This window comes from Trachypithecus francoisi, unplaced genomic scaffold (genome assembly GCF_009764315.1).
Source record: "Trachypithecus francoisi isolate TF-2019V2 unplaced genomic scaffold, Tfra_2.0 Lachesis_group4, whole genome shotgun sequence".
Lineage (NCBI taxonomy): Eukaryota > Metazoa > Chordata > Mammalia > Primates > Cercopithecidae > Trachypithecus > Trachypithecus francoisi.
In genome coordinates, this window is record NW_022681469.1 from 134,514,739 (window position 1) to 134,537,805 (window position 23,067).

General features: G+C 40.5%; 1 protein-coding gene across 4 annotated transcripts in view; it reads left to right on the forward strand.

Annotated features, from left to right (window-relative positions):
• The window catches only part of SUGCT (succinyl-CoA:glutarate-CoA transferase), a 738,264-nt gene that overhangs the window by 88,654 nt on the left and 626,543 nt on the right, over positions 1 to 23,067 (forward strand). For all 4 annotated transcript variants that reach the window (XM_033193764.1, XM_033193766.1, XM_033193765.1 and 1 more), the window contains exon 7: positions 10,594 to 10,685. In XM_033193764.1, coding sequence (XP_033049655.1) covers positions 10,594 to 10,685 — 92 coding nt within the window. The remainder of the gene's footprint in view (positions 1 to 10,593; positions 10,686 to 23,067) is intronic.

Consider the following 23,067-nt stretch of genomic DNA (forward strand, 5'->3'; position numbering starts at 1 on the left):
ACCCCCCCGCACCCCCTGCCAGCCTCCCAAAGTGCTGGGACTACAGATGTGAGTCACTAAGCCTGGCCAGTATAATAGATCTTAAGATCTTAAGATCCCAGCCCAATAACGATAATTCATGGCCAGTCTTACTTTGGTGATGGCATCACAACTCACTGCAGCCTCCTTGACCTCCTGGGTTCAAGGGATCCCCTTACCTCAGCCTCCCCAGTAGCTAGGACTACATGTTGTGCCACCATATCTGGCTAATTTTAAAATTTTTTGTAGAGATGGGGTCCTGGGCTCAAGAGATCCTCTTGCCTTGACTTCCCAATGTCAACATTATTTTATCAAAAAAATTTTAAATTGATATATAATAGTTGAATAATCCTTGATTATTTTAAAGCAAATCTCAGACTTCATCATTTCATTTTTAAATATTTCAGGATATATCTAGTAGGAAAGGACTCTTCTTTTAACACATAGACATCCAGGCCAGGTGCTGTGGCTGACGTCTGTAATCCCAGCACTTTTGGAGGCCAATGCCATTATCACACATAAGTAAAAATATCATAATTCCTTTATTTTTGAGATGGAGTTTCACTCTTGTTGCCCAGACTGGAGTGCAATGGCACCATCTGGGCTCACTGCAATCTCTGCCTCTCGGGTTCAAGCAATTGTCCTGCCTCAGCCTCCCAAATAGCTGGGATTACAGGCATGCGCCACCATGCCTGGCTGATTTTGTATTTTTAGTAGAGATAGGGTTTCGCCATGTTGGTCAGGCTGTTTTGGAAGTCCTGACCTCAAGTGATCCATCCTGCCTCCACCTCCCAAGGTGCTGGGATTACAGTTGTGAGCCACCGTACCCGGCCTTTTCTTTTCTTTTCTCTTCTTTCTTTCTTTCTTGTCATTATTCCTTAATATCATTAAATATACAGTTGTCTTTCAGATTTTTCCCAATTCTCTCTCTCTCTCTTTTTTAGTTGGTAATTTGAATTGGGATCCAAATAAGGTAATCATGGCAGTTGAGTTATGTATTTCTTAAGACTTTACATTTATAGTTCCTTCTCAGTCTTTTTTCTTGAAATTTATTTAAAAAACCAGTTAATTTGTCCTGTTGTATTTTTTGATTTTGCTACATTCCTATGATGTTAATTTTTTTTGTTGTTCTTTATAAATTGATTATAACTTGCTCAGATTTGTGGGGTTTTTTTTTTTTTTTTTTTGGCCAAAAATACTTCATAGAAGGTGGTGTGCAGTTCCACTAAGAGGCATATAATGGCTGGACATTACTTACTCTGTGATGTTGGCAGGCATTGATGATGATTTCCTAGATCTGTGAATTTATTAGGAATTATAAAATGTGCTATACTAGTTCTATCATTCCTTCCTCATATATTAGTTGGGAAACTTCAGTAAGGGGACTCTTTCTGTCATCAGCTTTTTGATTACCCTGAGGTATAGGCAGGAGGGATACACATTCCCTTTATTTACCAGTTGTCATAATAATGAATTTTCCCCTAGGCTTTACCAGTAGTGGCTATTTTTTTTTTTTTTTGTAATATCATTATGAACCCACGGTATTGAGCATATTTGATGTGCTTCAAGTTTTTGCAATTGTTATCCTTCTTTACTGGCCATTCTCAGGCCAGTAAAGGCCTTTCCGGGTTGGCTTCTGCATCTTTATGACATGACCAATAATTTTTGATAGCTTCCTTGATTTCTGTTACAACAAGATATTCCAGGAACATTTTGTACATTTCCTGCCCCATCCTGGAATCAGCCATTTCTTCAAGGACTGTTAGTTCCTCTTAGTGGGAAGTTGTATTTACATACCACTGTCTGATAGTAGGAATCTCAGTGATACTGGATTAGTCTTTGATTCTAGGCCTTTTTAGTGGATGGATAAGAAAATAAATATTAAAAAAAAAAAAAATGCGCTGGGTGTGTTGGCTCACGCCTGTAATCCCAGCAGTTTGGGAGGCCAAGGCAGGTGGACCACCTGAGGTCAGGAATTCAAGACCAGTCTGGCCAACATGGTGAAACCCTGTCTCTACTAAAAATACAAAAATTAACCGGGCATGGTGGCATGCACCTGTAGTCCCAGCTACTTGGGAGGTTAAGGCAGGAGGATGGCTTCAACCTGGGAAGTGAAGGTTGCAGTGAGCCAAGATTGCCTCACTGCACTGCAGCCTGGGCAGTAGAGTGAGACTCCATCTCAAAAAAAAAAAAAAAAAGGCCGGGTGCGGTGACTCACATCTGTAATCCCAGCACTTTGGGAGGCCGAGGCGGGTGGATCATGAGGTCAGGAGATATCAAGACCATCCTGGCCAACATGGTGAAACCTCTTCTCTACTAAAAATATAAAAATTAACTGGGCTTGGTGGTGCGTACCTGTAGTCCCAGCTACTTGGGAGGCTGAGGCAGGAGAATCACTCGAACCTGGGAGGTAGAGGCTGCAGTGAGCTGAGATGATGAGTGAGCCTAGTGACAGAGCAAGATTCTGTCTCAAAAAAAAAAAAAAAAAAGCATCAGGAGTTTATACCTCATCATTTTAATTCAGGAACATCCTACACTAGAAAATGAGTAGAGAAACAGAATCCAGATATGTATATACATTTTGAGGAATTACATTGCTTATTATGAAGCATTTTATTGCATTTTGTTTTCCTTTCAGGTAAACAGTCTATTGTTGGAGTTTCTGTAGTTGCTAGAATATTAATCTTAACCTTCTAGCTAATAATAATGGTATTACTTTTAAATACATACCTGTTTTTGAACTCATTACCAGGATAGGTCTTAGTGCTCTTTGAAACCTGCTTCTTTCTTGTCCATAGTAATCTATCATTGACCAGGTCTGTATCTTAAAGAGTGCTAGGTTTGAGCTGTCCTTGAACTGACAAATAATGGAGATGAGGATCACAAGTGAAATGTCATGTATAGAGGCTCAGAGGAGTTAAAGAGTTTGCATATCTGAAGAACGGCTATTCTAAGTATACATGTCAAGGGGTGGCCAGAGATAAGGTATAGGGAGTGAGTTGGGGCTAGGTCACAAACAATTCAGTATGTCATGCTAAGGAACCGTTATTTTTATCCTACAGGCGATTTCCTAAGAATTTCAATAAGGTAATGTCTTGATTAGAATTACAAATTCGAAAGGCTTTTGTAGTCACATGAAGAGTAAACTGAGACAGGGGAAGCAGTAAGCAGGCTATCGCAGGAGATGAGAGGCTGGGTGGATTTGGGAATTATCTGGCAGGTCAAAAAATTAGGAATTAGTGATCCATTGGATATAGGCAGGAAGTAAAAGAATAGAGTCCAGGATGGCCCTTAGGTTTCCTTCAGTTTGAATTTAGAAGGAGCAGTCTGGGTTGGTGGCATATGAGTGTGACTTAAGTGGGATAACTTCTGCTTAGGGGTTGTCAGCTTGCATTACCTAGGACTTTCTGGTGGAGATGTCCATACATGCATAAATATATATAAACATCTTTTTATTTAAGGACCCAGACTTGGGTTCAAATCCAAGCTCTGTTACTTCCTATTTGCGTGACCTTGAGTAGATTAGTTAACCTTTCCATGTCTCCGATGTAAAAAGGGGATGATTCATAGAGTTGTTTTGTGAATTAAACAATCTAATTGACAGAAGTCTAACGGAGTGTCTAATATACAATAACTTGATAAATGTTGTCATTGTTATTCTCGATATGGGGATTGCCAGTATCTTGTTTAGAGCCACGAAAGGGATGAGATTTATTAGAGAGATGAGAATGAGAAGAGAGGGGACCAAATATGGACTGTTGGGGAATCTCAACAGTTGAACTTCAGAACTCAGTTGCCGGGAGTCCTCTACCCTCAATAGGTTATTTCAGACATCACTGGAGGAAGTAGAGGTTTATCTCTGTCCTATAGCCAGTTGTAACAAGTGTTGTTTTTATTCCCATACTTATATATTCACAGTTACTCATTTATTCAACATGCTTTTGTATCTACTGGTGATAAGTACTTTAGAGAGAATGAAAATATCATAAAATGCTAGAGAATTCCTAGGAGTCTATGTTAGATTGGGTGGCAGAGAAAGCTTCTCTGAGGAGGATGTAGTAGCAAGCCATGTGAAGATTGGAGGGAAGTACATCCTAGGTAGTGCAAAGGCTCCGCCATGGGAATAAACTGTGGAGAACACAAAAAAGAACATCAGGACCCAAGATAAGGCATTGGGAAAACAGATGAGCTGAGGCCAAAGAGTAGGTAACAAAGCCACGTGGGGCGCTCTAAGCCAGGATAAAGAGTGGAAGTTTATTTTAAGTGACTTGGAAAGCCCTTAAAAAGCTTTAGGCAGGAAAGTAGTGCACTGATTTACCTTTTTAAAAGGTCACTGTATGGTTGAGCGTGGTGGCTCATGCCTGTAATCCTAGTACTTTGGGAAGCTGAGGTGGGAAGATTGCTTGAGCCCAGGAGTTCAAGAGTAGCCTGGGCAACAAAGCAACACCACATCTCTACAAACAATTTTAAAAATTAGCTGGATGTGGTGGTGCATGCCTGTGCTCACAGTTACTTGGGAGGCTGAGGCGGGTGGATTGCTTCAACCCAGGAGTTGGAGGCTTCAGTGAGCTAAGATCACACCACTGCACTCCAGCCTGGGTAATAGAGCAAGACCCTGCCACAATCAATCAATCAGTCAATCACTGTGATCACAAGAGTCCAGAATGAGGTAGGGAGAGCAGAAACAGGTGGCTAATGAAATAGTCTAGATGAGAGATACTTTATTTTGTTCTCTCTTTTCCTTTTATTAGAAAGTGAAAGCCTCATCCTGAGTCTCTTGGTTGCTTGGAAGTCTCAAAGCTGTCCTTGAACAGATCCCTGTTGGGAGAATTGTTTTGATAATTGAAGTGCTCCGGGCCTGGAGCAGTGATGACCTACTGAAGGTCCTTAGCCTGACTCTTAACCCAGGGCAACAGGGGTTAATGAATGGGGTTCTAAGAGTATGAGCATGTGTTCAATTACTTTCTTCTGAGGTGAGTTCATAGCTTCTTACCAGTTTGTCAAAGGTACCTGTGACTTCCAAAAGGGTAACGGTTGACAGACAGTGTGTTGAGCACTGATGGGAGGTGTCACAGGAATTACAGAAAACAAGAGCACCAATGGTAGCTCCTGCTTTCTAAGGCAGAGGTTAAGGAGAGAGGGAAAATATAAAGTTAGACATAATTAAGAGGAAAAACGTGCTAGGCAGGCCAGATCATACGGCACTCAGGGAAAATATTAAGAGATAATAAATCTTTTCCCCTTAGCTTCCTCCCTGTACATTTTTACCTAGTGTAGAAATTCACATTTTGCTTTCAGTGTCCATAAATGCCACAAGATGGCGAGGTTGCTCCTTAAAATGAATGTGAATTACTAAGTGGAAGAGAGGGAGGGAGAAAGAGAAAGAAAATGTGTGTTGGGTGTTCCTCTCTGATTTTCCATAACTTCCCTGATTTTTCTTAGCTCTTTACTTGAATATAAAATAGAATTGACATGCCTACATTTTTCCTCTTTAATTTATATTTTAATTATAGTTGTTTTTGGAATTGTAAAGCTAAAAATAAAATTTAAAAGAACTATCTGGATCCCAGGCTTAACATTTTTTCTACCTCTTCATTAAATTATTAGTGAATAATTTCATTCTGCACAACACTAACAGAGTAATCTTAGTAAAATACCACTTTGATGTCCATTCTCTCCTTTAAAATTTTGTTTATTTATTCTCATAAATATTTGTTGATATACTGGTAGTCAGTATTTAAATAGTTATAAGTATAAGGTGAAAAGGTGGAATAATTTTTGACTCCTATCATGGAATATATATGTTTATTGTTATTATTATTATTATTATTGAGACAGAGTCTCGCCCTGTTGCCTAGGCTGGAGTGCAATGGCATGATCTCAGCTCACTGCAACCTCTGCCTCCTGGTTTCAAGTGATTCTCCTGCCTCAGTCTCCCAAGTAGCTGGGATTACAGGCATGAGCCACCACGCCTGGCTAATTTTTTGTATCTTTAGTAGAGACAGGGTTACACCATGTTGGCCAGGCTTGTCTCGAACTCCTGACTTAGTGATCCACCCGCCTCAGCCTCCCAAACTGCTGGGATTACAGGCGTGAGCCACCGCACCCAGCCATTTTATTATTATTGTCAGCTTCTTTGCTATTATGAACAAGTGCAAGGTTCCAAGTACAAAATATCTTAATTTTTATGGTTTATTAAACAACATAATGTCAATGCTTAGATGTCTCTTGTCATCATTTGACATACCTCAGGGTAGTTTTCTTTTTGTTATTCTCAACATTTTGTAGGAAAGGTAAGCTAATATATTAATATATTGATTAATGCATCTTTAGTAACTGTGTATATTTAGCTCTCAATATAAAATTCATTTTGCTTGTGTTATCTAATCAAGTTAAATCCTCATAAGAAACCTGTGAGATAAATGTGAATATTGCTGTTTTGCAGATGAAGACATTGAGGCTTAGAAAGATTGAATGAATTGTCAAAGATTTAATAGTTGGCAGAGCTATAATTTGAATCCAGATTTTTTTTTAATTCAAAAACTCCCCTTTTCCCCTATACCTTATTGCTTCCAATGAGAGCAACTATTCCTTTTCTCTTTAATAGAAATACTTACAAGTTGTAATTTAAAGTAATTAGGGTATTTGTGTCTCTCCCTTGTTCTAAGCTGAACAAAAAGAGAATTTTTCCTGCAGGCCTTTATTTAGAAGAGTCCGTTTAGAGTTGCACTGATGGTGAGGGACCTGGGTTTGTCCCATTTGAGGGATTTGGGCTTCTGGCCAGAAGCACCTGATTTTCCGAACCTAGAGTTAACTGAAACTTAATTCCTTTTGTTGACGTCCTGCTGAGATAACAGGTGGTTCACGGTGCACAGGCCTTCCAGCTGATGGTGGTAGCTTCTCTCTGTTTCTGGAGACTTGTTTTATGCTGAGGACTACCTGTGGTTTGAAAACCATTGCTTTGAAGGCTGGAATCCCGGGCCAGGGTGCCCTTTACAGCAGCACACGGCCTACCCTGGAACTCATTCTGTAAAACTTGGCATTAATTTATTTCTGCACAGAGAATGTTGACTTATAGTTTATTTCTCTTTATTTGCTTCGTATCCCGTTTTTGTTTTTCTAAAGCTTGAGAAAATAATAGTTAGGAATTTATAAGTTTTGTTATTGATATTGGGAGACAAAACTGTAATTTACCTGAATCAAGATGTTTGGATTTTTTTTTCAGTATGGTTTTGTGTGGCCAGGCGTCGTAGTTCATGCCTGTAATCCCAGCGCTTTGGGAGACTGAGGTGGGTGAATTGCTTGAGCTCGGGAGTTCAAAACCAGCCTGGGCAACATAGTGAAATCGCATCCCTACACAAAATGCAAAAATTAGCAGGGCGTAGTGGTGTGTGCCTGTAGTTCCAGCTACTCGGGAGGCCGAGGTGGGAGAATTGCTGGAACAGAGTCAGTCGAGGTTGCAGTGTGCCCCGACGGTGCCACTACACTATCCAGTGTCCAAAAAAAAAAAAAAAAGAAAATGAGAATGGTTTTGTTTTTTTCTTCATGTCATAGTTCTGATTGAAAAATAGGCATAGTGGAAATAAGATTGACCATGAATAATTATTGAAGTTGACTGATGAGTTTGTTATATATTCTATCTATTTTTATTTGAAAATTTCCAAGATAAAGCATAAGCAGGTCGGGCGTGGTGGCTCAAGCCTGTAATCCCAGCACTTTGGGAGGCTGAGACGGGTGGATCACGAGGTCAGGAGATTGAGACCATCCTGGCTAACACGGTGAAACCCCGTCTCTACTAAAAAATACAAAAAACTAGCCGGGCGAGGTGGCGGGCGCCTGTAGTCCCAGCTACTTGGGAGGCTGAGGCAGGAGAATGGCGTAAACCCGGGAGGCGGAGCTTGCAGTGAGCTGAGATCCGGCCATTGTACTCCAGCCTGGGCGACAGAGCAAGACTCCGTCTCAAAGAAAAAAAAAAGCATAAGCAGAGACATGTTTTAACACCATTTTTTAATCATCAATAATTATAAGTATAATCTTGAATTATTTTAATTCCTTAATATTAAGTGATAATTTTGTCTGTGGAATTTGTTTTACATACGCTTATTTGTGAGAAAGATCATTTCTGGTGGCGAATACATCTGGGTAGATTAATTAGTGATTATCACTTTTGTAGTTTTCTTTATTTACTTTTTATAGATTATTTGTTTTTGAAAAAAATTATTAATGTTGTTATTATTATTTTTATTCTTTGAGACAGACTCTCACTCTGTTGCCCAGGCTGGAGTGCAGTGGCACAAACTTGGCTAACTGCAACCTCCACCTCCTGGGTTCAAGCGATTCTCCTGTCTTAGCCTCCCAAGTAGCTGGGACTATGGGCGTGCACCACCATGCCTGGCTAATTTTTGTAATTCTAGTAGAGATGGGGTTTCACCATGTTGGCCAGACTGTTCTCAAACTCCTGACCTCAAGTGATCTGCCTGCCGCGATCTCTCAAAGTGCTGGGACTATAGGCGTGAGCCACCACATCTGGCCAAAAAATTATTTTTATATAAAATATTTTTGCACTCACTCATTCCTTCAATAAATGTTATTGAACACTGTTCTAGAGGCTGGGGATACGCAGTGAATGGAACAGAAAAACATTCTGGAGTATACACTTTAGTAGGGAGGAGACAAAATAAATCTAACAAATAATGGTATTGTGCTTATTGTGATAAGCGCTGTGGCAACATATATAACGAGGGTGCTCTTTCACGCAACGTTGAGGGAAAGTCTTCCAGGTGGCTGGAGAAACAAGGGTTGCAGGCAACCCTGTCATGGCCTTCCTAAAGCAGCATCTGCAGGGAATATCAGCAAGTAACTGACGTGTATGGAAAGCTCTTCATTGGGCCACTCTGCTTGATAGGTAGGATTTGGAGACAGATTTATGTAGCTTCTGATACAGCCTGTATTTATTTTTATTTTTATTATTATTTTTTGAGACAGAGTTTTGCTCTGTTGCCCAGGCTATAGTGTGGTGGTACAATCTCGGCTCACTGCAACCTTTGCCTCCCGGGTTTAAGCAATTCTCCTGCCTCAGCCTCCCCAGTAGCTGGGATTACAGGCACTCACCACCACACACAGCTAATTTTTGTGTTTTTAGTAGAGACTGGGTTTCACTGTGTTGGCCAGGCTGGTCTCGAACTCTTGACCTTAGGTGATCCTTCTGCCTTGCCTCCCTGAGTCTTGGGATTACAGGCGTGAGCCACCGTGCCTGGCCTGATACAACCGTCATGATGTAGCAATAAGCACCAGGACTGAGGGGAGTAGTAGAAAATCTTTCCTGTGTTCTGTTGATTCTTGCTGGTGGCAACAAAAAAAAAAAAAAAGAAAAGAAAAAAAGTGACACCTTTTCTACCTTCTCTTTGTAATCTTAAAAATTGATGTAAAAGTTGATGTAATTGTTTTATTTATGTCCAAATTTTAAAATTATTTAGGTTTTCTTTGCTTACTTGAGAAAATACATAAACAGAACTCAGGGAGATACTGTTTTGCTTAACTTTGTATATTACTGTGTATGAAACAAGGGTAGCAAATACCTGTTGGAGTCAGGGAAGTAACTGAAACCTGGCTGAGGCGTATGGGAGTAGAGTGGTGGACCCTGTGACACATCAGAGGTTTATGCCCTATGTTGAGGGGAGAGGCAGTACTGAACTCTAATTGATTATTGCATGTGAGAATATGGGTCTGGTTTTGAATTATTTCCTTTTTTTTTCTTTTTTTTCTTTTTTAAAGGGAGTCTCCCTCTGTTGCCCAGGCTGGAGTGCAGTGGTGCAGTCTCAGCTCAATGCAACCTCCACCTCCCGGTTCAAGCGATTCTTGTGCCTCAGCCTCCCCAGTAGCTGGGATTACAGGCACATACCACCACACCCAGATAATTTTTGTATTTTTAGTAGAGACGTTTCACCATGTTGACCAGGCTGGTCTTGAACTCCTGACCCCAAGTGATCCACCCGCCTCAGCCTCCCAAAGTGCTAGAATTACAGGTGTGAGCCACCGCATCCAGCCTCTGATTTTTTTTTAATAATAGCCAGGGTAGGCCAGGCACGGTGGCTCACGCCTGTAATCCTAGCATTTTGGGAGGCTGAGGCAGGTGGATCACTTCACGTCAGGAGTTTGAGACCAGCCTGGCCAACATGGTGAAACCTTGTCTTTACTAAAAATACAAAAATTAGCTGGGTGTGGTGGCCCACACCTGTTATCCTAGCTACTTGGGAGGCTGAAGAAAGAGAATCATTTGAACCTGGGAGTTGGAGGTTGCAGTGAGCTGAGATCGAACCACTACACTCCACCCTGCTTGAAGGGAGTGAGACCCTATCTCAAAAAAAAAAAAAAAAAAAAAAAAACCCAAAAAATAGAATAGCCAGGGCGAGCACTATGATGAATTCTTACTGCCTTCTTCAAGGAATAGTATAGATCTAATAGTCTCGAAATGCTGCAGGATTTCTGGATACAAATGTTTTTAACACACTATATTGTACAGTGGTTTTAGCACACCCTGTGTGGTGCTGAATATGTTTATTTTTGTTGTTTTAGGGTATGGTCAGACAGGTCCAATTTCTCAGCGAGCTGGTTATGATGCTGTTGCCTCAGCTGTTTCTGGTCTGATGCACATCACAGGACCTGAGGTAGGTATCATTCCTTAGCATATTCATAATTTCTTCCCTTACATATTCCAAAAGGATTTTACTCTGCACTAACCCATAGGATTATTAGGATTAGACGAGTCATTAGGTAGGGGAAAAGGTAGTTGCTGTTTTTGCCATTGAAAGTAATAATTTTAGAAAGAAACCAGGGAAAGCGAATGCTTATGAAAGTAAAATGGGAAGCGTTCATTACAAATGTATTCAGGCTAAACATCAATTTGGCCACATGGAAAAGAGCAGTGTTTTTAGCAAGAAGCCATAGATCAGATGGTGAACACACTTTCCACATTTATTATGTTATTCAAGCTTAATATAGGCACCTTTATGTGATTTAGGAATATTTCTTCTTTGAAATAAAACAGTTGACTAGACTAGACCACAGATGTCCATTTCTACTAGAGTGCCTTCATCTGCCATGTATATGTAGCAGAGGGTCTCTTTTTCCTTCTGGAACATTATAGGTAGTTATGTATTTGAAAATTTGTTGCTTAAAGCCTCCCTCAGGTTTAAATGTATCTGATTTGTCATGTGCATGAGATTCTGACAGTGAAATAATTATTTATAATAATTCCTCTCCATTGATAGTGGGTTGGGAAGTTCCTAACAAGTATTTAGATGGCCAAAATGTGGTTGGTTAGATAAAAAAAAGACTCTTGGGGAAAGCAATATGAATGACGTTAAACAAAGTGAAAAAAAAGTGCTAAAACACACCCCATTTCAAAACAAACTAGATTGATGGCCTTAAAAAACTTGTTTCAGTGGGTGTTCATTCCCCAAATCTCTTCTTCTAGTTAATTCTTCAGGAAATTTTGCTTGCTGTAGTGTTGGAATAAACTGAGGCAGCGTGACCTCAAGTCTTTTGCAGTCTTCCTTTTATTTATTTAGTTTTACTTATTAATTAATAATTTCTCTTTGCCTCTATTTCCTCATGATGAGATTTACTTTTTATTAATTTCAAAGCAACTGTTGGGGTTTTAATTTCTTGAAATATAAAGTTATTGTCACAACTTTCATTTTAGTTTCATTTTCACAAGTCTTAGGAATAAAATGTGTGGCCTTTGCTTTTTTTTTTTTTTTTCTTTTTAAAGACAGTCCTGCTCTGTCACCCAGGCTAGAGTGTGCAGTGGCGCGATCTCAGCTCACTGCAGCCTCCACCTCCTAAGTTCAAAGGATTCTCCTGCCTCAGCCTCCCAAGTAGCTGGGATTACAGGTGCCAGCTACCGTGACCAGCTAATTTTTGTAGTTTTAGTAGAGACGGGGTTTCACCATCTTGACCAGGCTGGTCTCGAACTCCTTACCTTGTGATCCAGTCCCAGTGCTGGGATTATAGGCATGAGCCTCCATACCCAGCCTGTTTTGTTTTCTTTGAGACAGGGTCTCACTCCAGGCTGGAGTGCAGCCTCCATGGCACACTGCAGCCTCCTGGGCTCAATAGATTCTCCAACCTCAGCCTCCCACATAGCTTGGACTACAGGTGTGTGGCACCAAACCTGACTAATTTTTAAATTTTTTGCAGAGATGGTGTCCCGTTATGTTGCCCAGGCTGGTCTTGAACTCCTGGACTCAAGCCATCTTGGCCTCCCAAAGTGATGGGATTACAGGAGTGAGCCACTGTACCCTGCCGGCCTTTCCTTAAAATATTCAAGAGCACCAGTTTTCTTTCCATCCATTGAGAGAATAGAGCATGGACATTTCTCTCATTGCTCAATTCCATAGACTTTCATATGGCCAAGGCATTCTTTATTGTGAATACTTTTATTTAAGGGTGTTGAACTCAATTAGGAATATGTGAAAAGATCTGGGATTTAAACATTTGTATATTCAAATGGTAAAATGAATTAAATGAAAAACTGTTGAGATGGGTTATTACTGTAGTTCCTTTAGTACATTGCACTGTAGTCTAACAGGGATAACTACACAGTATATGCTCAACCTTATAATTTCTCAGTCAATAACAGCTTTTATCTCTTGTGTTACCCTACTCAGGTGATTTTTGTTCTAGGTGAGCAAATAACATTTATTGAGTGCGTGGTATGTGCCAAACATTGCTTTATATACTTTCCATGTATTACATTAAGTAAACTTAACTCTCATACTGTATTTCTTTCACATGGGCACATCTTTCATTCCTTAATTAAGTTACACATTAACCTAGTAAGTAGTTACTGCATCTGTTTCCTGCTGTACTGTGGGAATGGTGGTAGGCGCTGGAGATTAAGCAGGCTACAGGATAAGCACAGTCCTTATCTTCCTATAGCTGTTAAGTGGGGAAAACAAACATTAGCAGAAAATATTTATTACATGCAAATAAAAAGAACTCTGAAGAAGAGTACAGGGTACTATGAATATATATAAATAACAGTGTGCCTCGGGCCATTATTATGCTTCTAAAGATCTCTATAAAGTGTGGTTTGACGGCTAAAGATAAAAGCTGATTGAAATCAGAATCAGACCAGCCGGGCACAGTGGCTCATGCCTGTAATCCCAGTGCTTTGGGAGGCTGAGGCGGGCGGATCACCCCAGGTCGTTAGTTCGAGATCAGCCTGACCAACATGGAGAAACCCCTTCTGTACTAAAAATACAAAATTAGCCGGATGTGGTGTTGCATTCCTGTAATCCCAGCTACTTAGGAGACTGAGGCAAGAGAATCGCTTGAACCCGGGAGGCGGAGGTTGCAGTAAGCTGAGATCGCGCCATTGCACTCCAGCCTGGGTGACAAGAGTGAAACTCTGTCTCTACAAAAAAAAAAAAAAGAAAGAAAAGAAAAGAATCAGAAGAATCAGGCCATGCTGGGAGTCCCCCTTAAGAGAGTTATTTTCTCTTATCTTATCAGCAATATATTAACAATTCCCTAAGCCTCTCAGCAGAGATTGTACAGGAAAGCACTTCTGAAAGCCTTGGCTAATATTTGAAAGCCTTGGCTAATATTTTTAACCAGCCGATGCACACACACTATTGCCAATTATATCCATTGTGTATGAACTTTTCTCTAACTGCACAGCCATGTATCTGTGCTGTAGCGTAACTCCATGTTGTCAGATGAGTGATTGGAACCCAGGCTTCTCTGACATCAGGAAGCTTCTCCACATCACCCTACATGGTGGAGCCCAAGTTTATCAGGGCTGTCGGTCAGGGAAGGCATCTCTGAGGGCCATATAGTTAGGGTAGGATCCTGTTAAACATTAGCCGATTAGCATTAGAGAGTAATGCATGGTATTGCATGTCATCTTGATGCTGGAGAGTCTGGTAGTTTTGAAGAGCCCAAAGAAGGGCAGTGTCACTGGATTATTGTGAACTAATAAAGAAGTGGGGCCAAATGTGGTTGGGGAGGTAAGGAACAGTGGCTGAACTTATTGCATGTGGATTTGTTACATTACTTAATAGTTTGATGAGAAAATACACTATTATATACAAATATATTTTTAGTGATAGTCTCATATATTTCTATCTGGAAATCGAGTGATATTCCAAAGATATAGACTATAGTATTATAATGAAAAAACTCAAAATGCATGTTTTTTTTTTTTTCCTGTAATGTTATAATAATGTCATTTTTATCCAAAAGGGGGCATATCTAAATGTATAGTATAGGGACTGGGCATGGTGGCTCATGTCTGTAATCCCAGCACTTTGGCAGAGGCTGAGGTGGGCGGATCACTTGAGGTCAGGAGTTCAAGACCAGGATGGCCAACATGGTGAAACCCTGTCTGTACTAAAAATACAAAAATTAGCCGGGCATCATGGCACATGCATGTAATCCCAGCCACCCAGGAGGCTGAGGCAAGAGAATTGGTTGAACCCAGGAGGCGGAGGTTACAGTGGCCCAAGATTGCACCACTGCACTCCAGCCTAGGTGTCAAAGAGAGACTCTGTCTCAAAAAAAAAAAAAAGTATACTGTAGGGAAAATGTTATGAAAGAAGTCTTTATGGCTGGGCGCAATGGCTCATGCCTGTAATCCCAGCACTTTGGGAGGCCGAGGCAGGCAGATCACGAGGTCAAGTGATTGAGACCATCCTGGCCAACATGCTGAAACCCCGTCTCTACTAAAAATACAAAAATTAGGTGGGCGTGGTGGCGTGCATCATCTGTAGTCCCGGCTACTTGGGAGGCTGAGGCAGGAAAATCACTTGAACCTAGGATGTGGAGGTTGCAGTGAGCTGAGATCACGCCACTGCACTCTGGCCTGGCGACAGAGTAAGACTCTGTCTCAAAAAAAAAAAAAAGCAGTCTTTATCATGTGATTTTGGGTAAACTAGTTACTGTTGACCTTTACTAAATCTAAAATCCAGCCTTTTACGTATGCTGTGGTGTTGTCAGATTAGATTATATTTGATTATGGACAAAGAGAGAATCTATTTTGAATTCTTACACTATGCCAGACAGATGATGGACATTTTATGTATGTCTTTTGATCCTCTCATTGATACTTCCAGGTATGTATTGATAAACTCTTTTTTTTCTTTTCTTTTCTTTGTTTCTTTTTTTTTTTTTGAGATTGAGTCTCACTCTTGTCGCCCAGGCTGGAGTGCAGTGGCATGTCTCGGCTCACTGCAGCCTCCACCTCCCAGGTTCAAGTTATTCTCCTGCCTTAGCCTCCCCAGTAGCTGGGATTATAGGCAGGTGCCACCATGCCTAACTAATTTTTTTTTTTTTTTGGTATTTTTAGTACAGTCGGGGTTTTGCCATGTTGAGTGGTCTCTAACTCCTGACCTCAAGCGATTCGCCACTTCGGCCTCCCAAAGTGCTGGGATTACAGGTGTGAGCCACTGTGCCCGGCCTCAGATTGGTAAATTTTATAACTGAAGCTTAGAGGCTTATATAACTTGATATATAAAGGGCTAAAGCCAAACTTTGAACCCAGGTTTGCTTTATTTCTGTAGCCTGTATTTTTTCCACTCCCCATGATACCTGCAGAATGATCCTGATGTCTGTTGTATTTGCATCTTGCTTCTGCATGCTGCTTAATATATGTTACGATGTGGTAAATAGACCATGTGAAAGAGTGGGAGAGCACTCAAATAAAGACTTTGGGGTTCTGGCTCTAATTCACTGCTGTCTGTTCACTAACTGCGTAAAATGGGCCTCAGTAAGATGTAAGCCTCATAGGAAAGACCGTGGTCCTTGATTTGGTCACTACTTTATGCATAGAACAGACCCTTAGTTAACAATTATGTTGAGTAAACAAGTAAATGAATATCTGGTACTGTGCTATGTGATGTCTGTCTGTCTGTCTATCTATCTATCTATCTATCTATCTATCTATCTATATTTTTTTAGACAAGGTCTCACTCTGTTGCCCAGGCTGGAGTGCAGTAGTGTGATCATGGCTTACAGCAGCCTCAACATCCCTGGACTCAGGTGATCCTCCCCACTCAGCCTCCTGAGTAGCTGGGACCAAAGGCACATGCAACCATGCATAGCTATCTATAGCTATCTATCTGTCTATCTGTCTATCTATCTATCTATCTATCTATCTATCAATCAATGAGCCATCTATTTATCTCTCTATCATCTTTCTTAAATGCATAAAGAATATGGAGAGATTGGGAATGAAATCAATAAGTGTGAGAGATTCTGGAAAGTAAATGACTCAGACATATGTGATATGTGTTCTGACTAATAATTCATCCATAAATCTTGGCACACTTAGACATCAAGAAGAATTATACTGAGCAATCAAATGAACAAAGACATATTGACCATATGTGTAGTGTTGTATTAGGTACCATAATAGGTTACTCTATAAGGAATGATTTCCTTCCCTAGATTAGATGTATATGCATGGAAAAATTAGAAAATAAAAATAACAGAAAACTGAATAAAATTAAGTGGTATGTTTTGTTGTAGATAATACATCAGATTGGAAGATAAAGCATCTTTAATTTTTTCTTGAGGATTAACAACATTGGAACACTCATGATTTGGATGATCCTAGAGGCTTGGAACTTGGGAATGTGTGTTTGTCTGTGTGTGTTTGTGTGTGTATATGTCTATATATGTGATGCTGGCAATGAAGGCAGTTCTTTGCAAGCAGCTGATAGTGGCAGATATATGAGGGCAAGGTGATATGATGGCAGTTACTAGATGTTTCTTTGAGAACTTCCATGGTAGGAATAGCCTCTTATTCAACTCTGTGTCCTAGTTTCCAGTACAATAAATGCTCCTCACAATTTTAAAAAACTTAATTAATAACATCTTTAGAATCTATTTATGGCTTACACTGAATCTGTTGGAGAGAAGTTTTTATTGCAACTTGATGATGTAATGTATAGGCCGAGTGTGGTGGCTCATGCCTGTAATTCCAGCAGAATCTCTGGGAGGCTGAGGCAGGTGGATCACTTTAGGTTAGGAGTTCGAGACCATCCTAGCCAACATGGTGAAGCCCTGTCTCTACCAAAAATACAAAAATTAGCCAGGTGCGGTGGCAGGTTCCTGTAATCCCAGCTATTTGGGAGGCTGAGGCAAGAGAATCACTTGAACCTGGGAGGTGGAGGTTGCTGTGAGCCCAGATCACGCCACTACACTCCAGCCTGGGTGACTGAGTGAGACTCTGTCTCAAAACAAAACAAAACAAAACAAAATTAAAATATGTAAAATATAAATGTGGTTCAGGGTAGGACTTCAAGGAAGCGGTAGGACTTGAGTTGAATGGTGTCTGGAAAGGTAGATAGAATGTGGATGGATTAAGACATTACTAGACATTCCCAGGGGAGATCACATAGTGGGAAACAAATACAAAGAAGCAGGAAGGAATCAGGCAGACTTAGCGAAAACAATCGGCCAGTCACAGAGGCGCTGAGAGTTAAGGTTTTAGAACATAAGGGGAAGGTTGTTTTAGGCCTTACTTTGGCAAGTCTTCAAGGTCAAGTAAAGAAGTTGGGAGGTTGTTTGCTCAAAGTGAAGTTCGGAAGATGTTTCAGAAGGGGAGTGATATGATGAAAGCTGTGCTTCGTAAGATTAGTTTGGCCCAAGTGTGCAGGATGGATTAAATCAAGTTTACAAGCATTGCTCCTTAGATATTTATCTCCTCCTTTAAAAACGAAGAAAAAATAAAATTACACAAAGAGAAATTGCTCTTACATTGCTGTCAAAAGTCACCGTATTATGCTTAGTTTATATTTTATTTATTTTTTGAAGAGGTAATACATTCACATAATACTAAATCCACAAGATATATAAGTAGGTGGGCTGTATACTTCATCATATAAACCAGGACACTTTTGAGAGAGAGAGAGCGGGAACGTCCTCTGTATGATTACATTGGGACATAAACTGGGTCTTTTTCCTTGAGTGTCTAACAGTCAACAATATAAATCTCCTTTCCTCTATGCCCATCCCACCTTATTCTCTTCCTCCAAAGAAATCCATATTACCAGTTCTTTTTTGTACCTTTCCAGAGATATTCTATTCAAAACCAAGCAAAATAGTCTTCCTCTTTAAACTTTTTTGTTGTTATTACTGAGACAGAGTCTCACTCTTGTTGCCTAGGCTGGAGTGCAGTCGTATGATCTTGTCTCACTGCAACCTTCACCTCCTGGATTCAAGCAATTCTCCTGCCTCAGTCTCCCAAGTAGCTGGCATTACAGGCACCTGCCACCACGCCCGGCTAATTTTTTTTTGTATTTTTAGTAGAGATGGGGTTTCACCATGTTGGCCAGGCTGGTTTCAAACTCCCAACCTCAAGTGATCTGCCTACCTTGGCCTCCCAAAGTGCTAGGATTATAGGTGTTAGCCACCGCGCCTGGCCATGAACTTTTTTTTTTTAATTTAAAATTTTTATAGGTACATAGTAGACACACACACACACACACACACACAACACACACACACACATACACACACACACACACACACACATATATATATATTTTTTCGAAACGGAGTCTCGCTGTGTCGCCTAGGCTGAAATGCAGTGGCGCGATCTTGGCTCACTGCAAGCCCCGCCCCTCGGGTTCACACCATTCTCCTGTCTCAGTCTCCCGAGTAGCTGGAACTACAGGTGTCTGCCCCCAGGCCCAGCTAATTTTTTGTATTTTTGGTAGAGATGGGGTTTCATTGTATTAGCCGGGATGGTCTTAATCTCCTGACCTCGTGATCTGCCTGCCTGGGCCTCCCAACACCTGGCATGGTAGATATATATTTATGGGGTATGTAAGATTTTTTGATAGAGGCATACAGTATATAACATTCATATCAGGATAAATGGGGTATCCATCACCTTAAGCATTTATCATTTCTTTGCATTACAAACATTACAAGTCTTGCTCTGTCGCCCAGGCTGGAGTGCAGTGGTGCGATCATGGCTCACTGCAGTCAGGGCTCAATCGATCCTCCCATGTCAGCCTCCTGAATAGTTGGAACTACAAGCACATGCCATCATGCTCAACTAATTTTTGTAGTTTTTGTAGAGGTGGGGTCTCTCCATGATGCCCAGGCTTGGTTCGATGATTTTTTTTTTTTAAAAGATATACACCTGGATAGACGCTACTCAGTTTAAGATATAGTATATTTCCATCACTCTGGAAAGTTTCTTTTTTTATTCCCAAACAATACTACCTCCTCCAGAGATAACCACTATTTTTGACTTCTAATACTCTATGCTAGCTTAACTTCTCTAAGTAGGTTCTTTTTTTTTCTCTTTGAGACGGAGTCTTCCTTTGTCATCCAGGCTGGAGTGTAGTGGCGCAACCTTGGCTCACTGCAACCTCCAGCTCCAGGGTTCACGTGATTCTTGTGCCTCAACCTCCTGAGTAGCTGGGATTACAGGTGCTTGCCATGACACCTGGCTGATTTTTGTATTTTTGGTAGAGACCAGGTTTCACCATGTTGACTGGGGTGATCTTGAACTCCTGAGCTCAAGTGATCTGCCTGCCTTGGCCTCCCAAAGTGCTGGGATTACAGATGTGAGCCACCTCACCGGGCCTAGTCTGTTCTGGTTTATGCCTGATTTCTTTTGCTTAATTGAAGGCTTTGTTTTTTCTTTTTTTTTTTTTTTGAGATGGAGTCTTGCTCTGTTGCCCAGACTGGAGTGCAGCGTTGCGATCTCAGCTCACTGCAACCTCTGCCTCCAACGTTCAAGCGATTCTCGTGCCTGAGCTTCCCGAGTAGCTGGGATGATTACAGGCACTCACCACCATGCCTGGCTATTTTTTTTGTAGTTTTGGTAGAGACGGGGTTTTGCCATGTTGGCCAGGCTTGTCTTGAACTCCTGGTCTCTAGCAATCCGTCCACCTCAGCCTCCCAAATTGCTGGGATTACAGGTGTGAGCCACTGTGCTTGTACTAATTGAAGGCTTGTAATGTTCATTCAGTTTTGTGTGTATCAGTGGTGTGTTTTTACTGTGTGTATTGTATTACATTTAATGAATATACCACAGAATATTCACATTGCTATTGATCAACACTTGAGTTGTTTTTAGTTTTTGCCTTTTGTGAATAAAACTGAACTTTCTTTTGAATGCTTTTTGTTTGACATGCATATTGATTTCTTTTGGTATATACCTACAAGTGAAAAACTAATGGGTCACAGGGTAGATGTATATTTAGCTTTAGTAAGCTGCTGGTTTTTTAGAATGGTACCAGTTTATACTCTAGTAGCAATGTTTGAGAGTTTTAATTATCTGCGCCAGCTCTTGATAATGCAAACCTTTTTTTTTTTTTTTTTTTTGAGAGAGTCTTGCCCTATTGCCCAGGCTGGAGTGCAGTGGCATGATCTCAGCTCACTGCAACCTCTGCCTCTTGGGTTCAAGCGGTTCTCCTGCCTTAGCTTCCTGAGTAGCTGGGATCACAGGCACCCAACCACCATGATGACCAGCTAATTTTTTTGTATTTTTAGTAGGGATCATGTTTCACCATGTTGGCCAGGCTGGTCTTGAACTCCGAACCTCAAGTGATCCACCTGCCTGGACCTCCCAAAGTCCTGGGGTTACAGGTATGAGTCACTGTGCTCGGCCAGTCTTTTAAATTTTAGCCATTTTGGTGAGTATGTAGTAGCATCTCATTGTGATTTGATTTTGCAATTCCCTGATGAGTTAAGATGTGTTTTTTTATGCTTAGTGGTCATTTAGGTATCTATGTGAACTATAGCTTCCGGCCTTTCCATTGTTTTTGTTGGAGTGTTAGTCTTCTCCTCAGTGATTTAAAGGATTTCTTTGTATATTCTAGATACAAATATTTGTGAGATGTATACATTGCTGATATTTTCTCCCAGTCTGTGACTTGCCATTTTATTATCATAATGCTATCTTTTGAAAAGTGTTTTTAAGTTTTATTTAAGTCAAATTAGTCAATTTATTTTCTTTATGGTTAGTGTCTTTTATGTCCTCTTTATGAAATCTTTGCTTACCCTTAGTTTTGAAGATTTTCTTCTAGAAGGTTTATAATTTTGATTCTTGTGGTTTTTTCTTTTTTTTTTTTTTTTTTTTTTTACTTTTTTTTGAGACTGAGTGTGTCACTCTTCTTGCCCAGGCTGGAATGCAGTGGCATGATCTCGGCTCACCGTAACCTCTGCCTCCTGGGTTCAAGCGATTCTCCTGCCTCAGCCTCCCAAGTAGCTGGGATTACAGGCATGCGCCACCATGCCTGGCTAATTTTGTATTTTTAGCAGAGACAGGGTTTCTCCATGTTGGTCAGGCTGCTGTCCCAACCTCAGGTGATCTGCCCATCTAAGCCTCCCAAAGTGGTGGGATTACAGGCATGAGCCACCACGCCCGGTCTATAGTTTTGATTCTTACTTTTAGGGTTACCTAAACTGAATGTTCTGCATTGTATTTTATTTTAAATCATATTTCATAGAGATTATCTTATTATCAATGCACTTGCTTTTATTGTGTCTATACCTATGGATGTACTGTAGTTTATTTAACCTCCTCTTGCTGGGCAGTTAGTTTCTTTCCATTATTTTACTAATACTGTAACACTACAGGGAACATCCTTGCACGTATATAATTTTCTACATGTGCAGTTGTTATTATTATATTTTTTTAGAGATGCAGTCTCTCTCTGTTGCCCAGGCTAGGGTGCGGTGGTGAGATCTTGGCTTCAGGCATGAGCCACCGCACCTGGCCCCACATGTACAATTATATCTTTAGGAAAAATCCCTAGAAGGAGGCTGTGGTGTCAACAGATTAGTTCATTTGTATTTTTGATAGGTATTTGTATTTTAAAAGATTGAGCCAATTTATACTCCTATCAGCAAAGTTTGAGAATAAAAACATGTTTTAAGTTAGAAATATCTATGCAAATAAACAAGTAGAGATGTGGCCCCTTCCAACACACAGACACACATACTCTCTTTCTCTCTCTCTCTCTCTGTCTCTCTCTCTCTCTCTTAAAAATTCAACTGTATTTGCTATGGGTTAAAATATATGTTCCCTGGACTGGACATGGTGGCTTATGCCTGTAATCCTAGCACTTTGGGTGGCCAAGGTGAGAGGATTGCTTGAGCCCAGGAGTTTGAGACCAGTCTGGCCAACATAGGAAGACCCTGTCTCTAGTAAAAATTTTAAAAATTTGCCAGGTGTTGTGGCGTGAACCTGCGGTCCCAGCTACTCACGCAGCTGAGGTGGGAGGATTACTTGAGCCCAGGGGATAGAGGCTGCAGTGAGCCATGATCTTGCCACTGCACTCCAGCCTGGACAACTGAGTGAGACCTTGTCTAAAAAAAAAAAAACACCAAAAAACTATATATATGTAGAATATATTAAATACCAATATTACATATAATATGATAAAGTATATAATATGTATAAAACTATATAATATATTCCGCAAGAAAGATGTCATGTATTTCTACATCTTCAGTGCCTAGGAAAGAACTTCACGCTTAATAAATATTATAGGAATTATGGGTTCTTACGCATATAAAATATATTTCTTATTTTATGACTTAGGATATTTCCTTGATTTTAATCTTAACCATTATAAGTATTAGTTCACTAACAAAAGAGGCTGGTCTAGGTTAAGCAATGAAGTTTTTCTTAATTCATGCACCTTTCTAACATGGCACTTCTTAAACATATCTGACCATTGATTACAGTCAGAATTAGAGTCAGAATTAATGGTGGAATAACTTAACTGCTCAGTTTTATTTATACTTTACTTTAACTGACTTTCTGTGTGTGTGTGACAGAATCTCACTTTGTCACCCAGTCTGGAGTGCAGTGGTGCAATCTCGGCTCACTGCAACCTCTGCCTCCTGGGTTCATGAGATTCTCCTGCCTCAACCTCCTGAGTAGCTGGGACTACAGGCATGCACTACCATGCCCGCATAATTTTTGTATTTTTAGTAGAGATGGGATTTCACTATGTTGGCTAGGCTGATCTCAAACTCCTGACCTTAGGTGATCAGCCTGCCTTGGCCTCC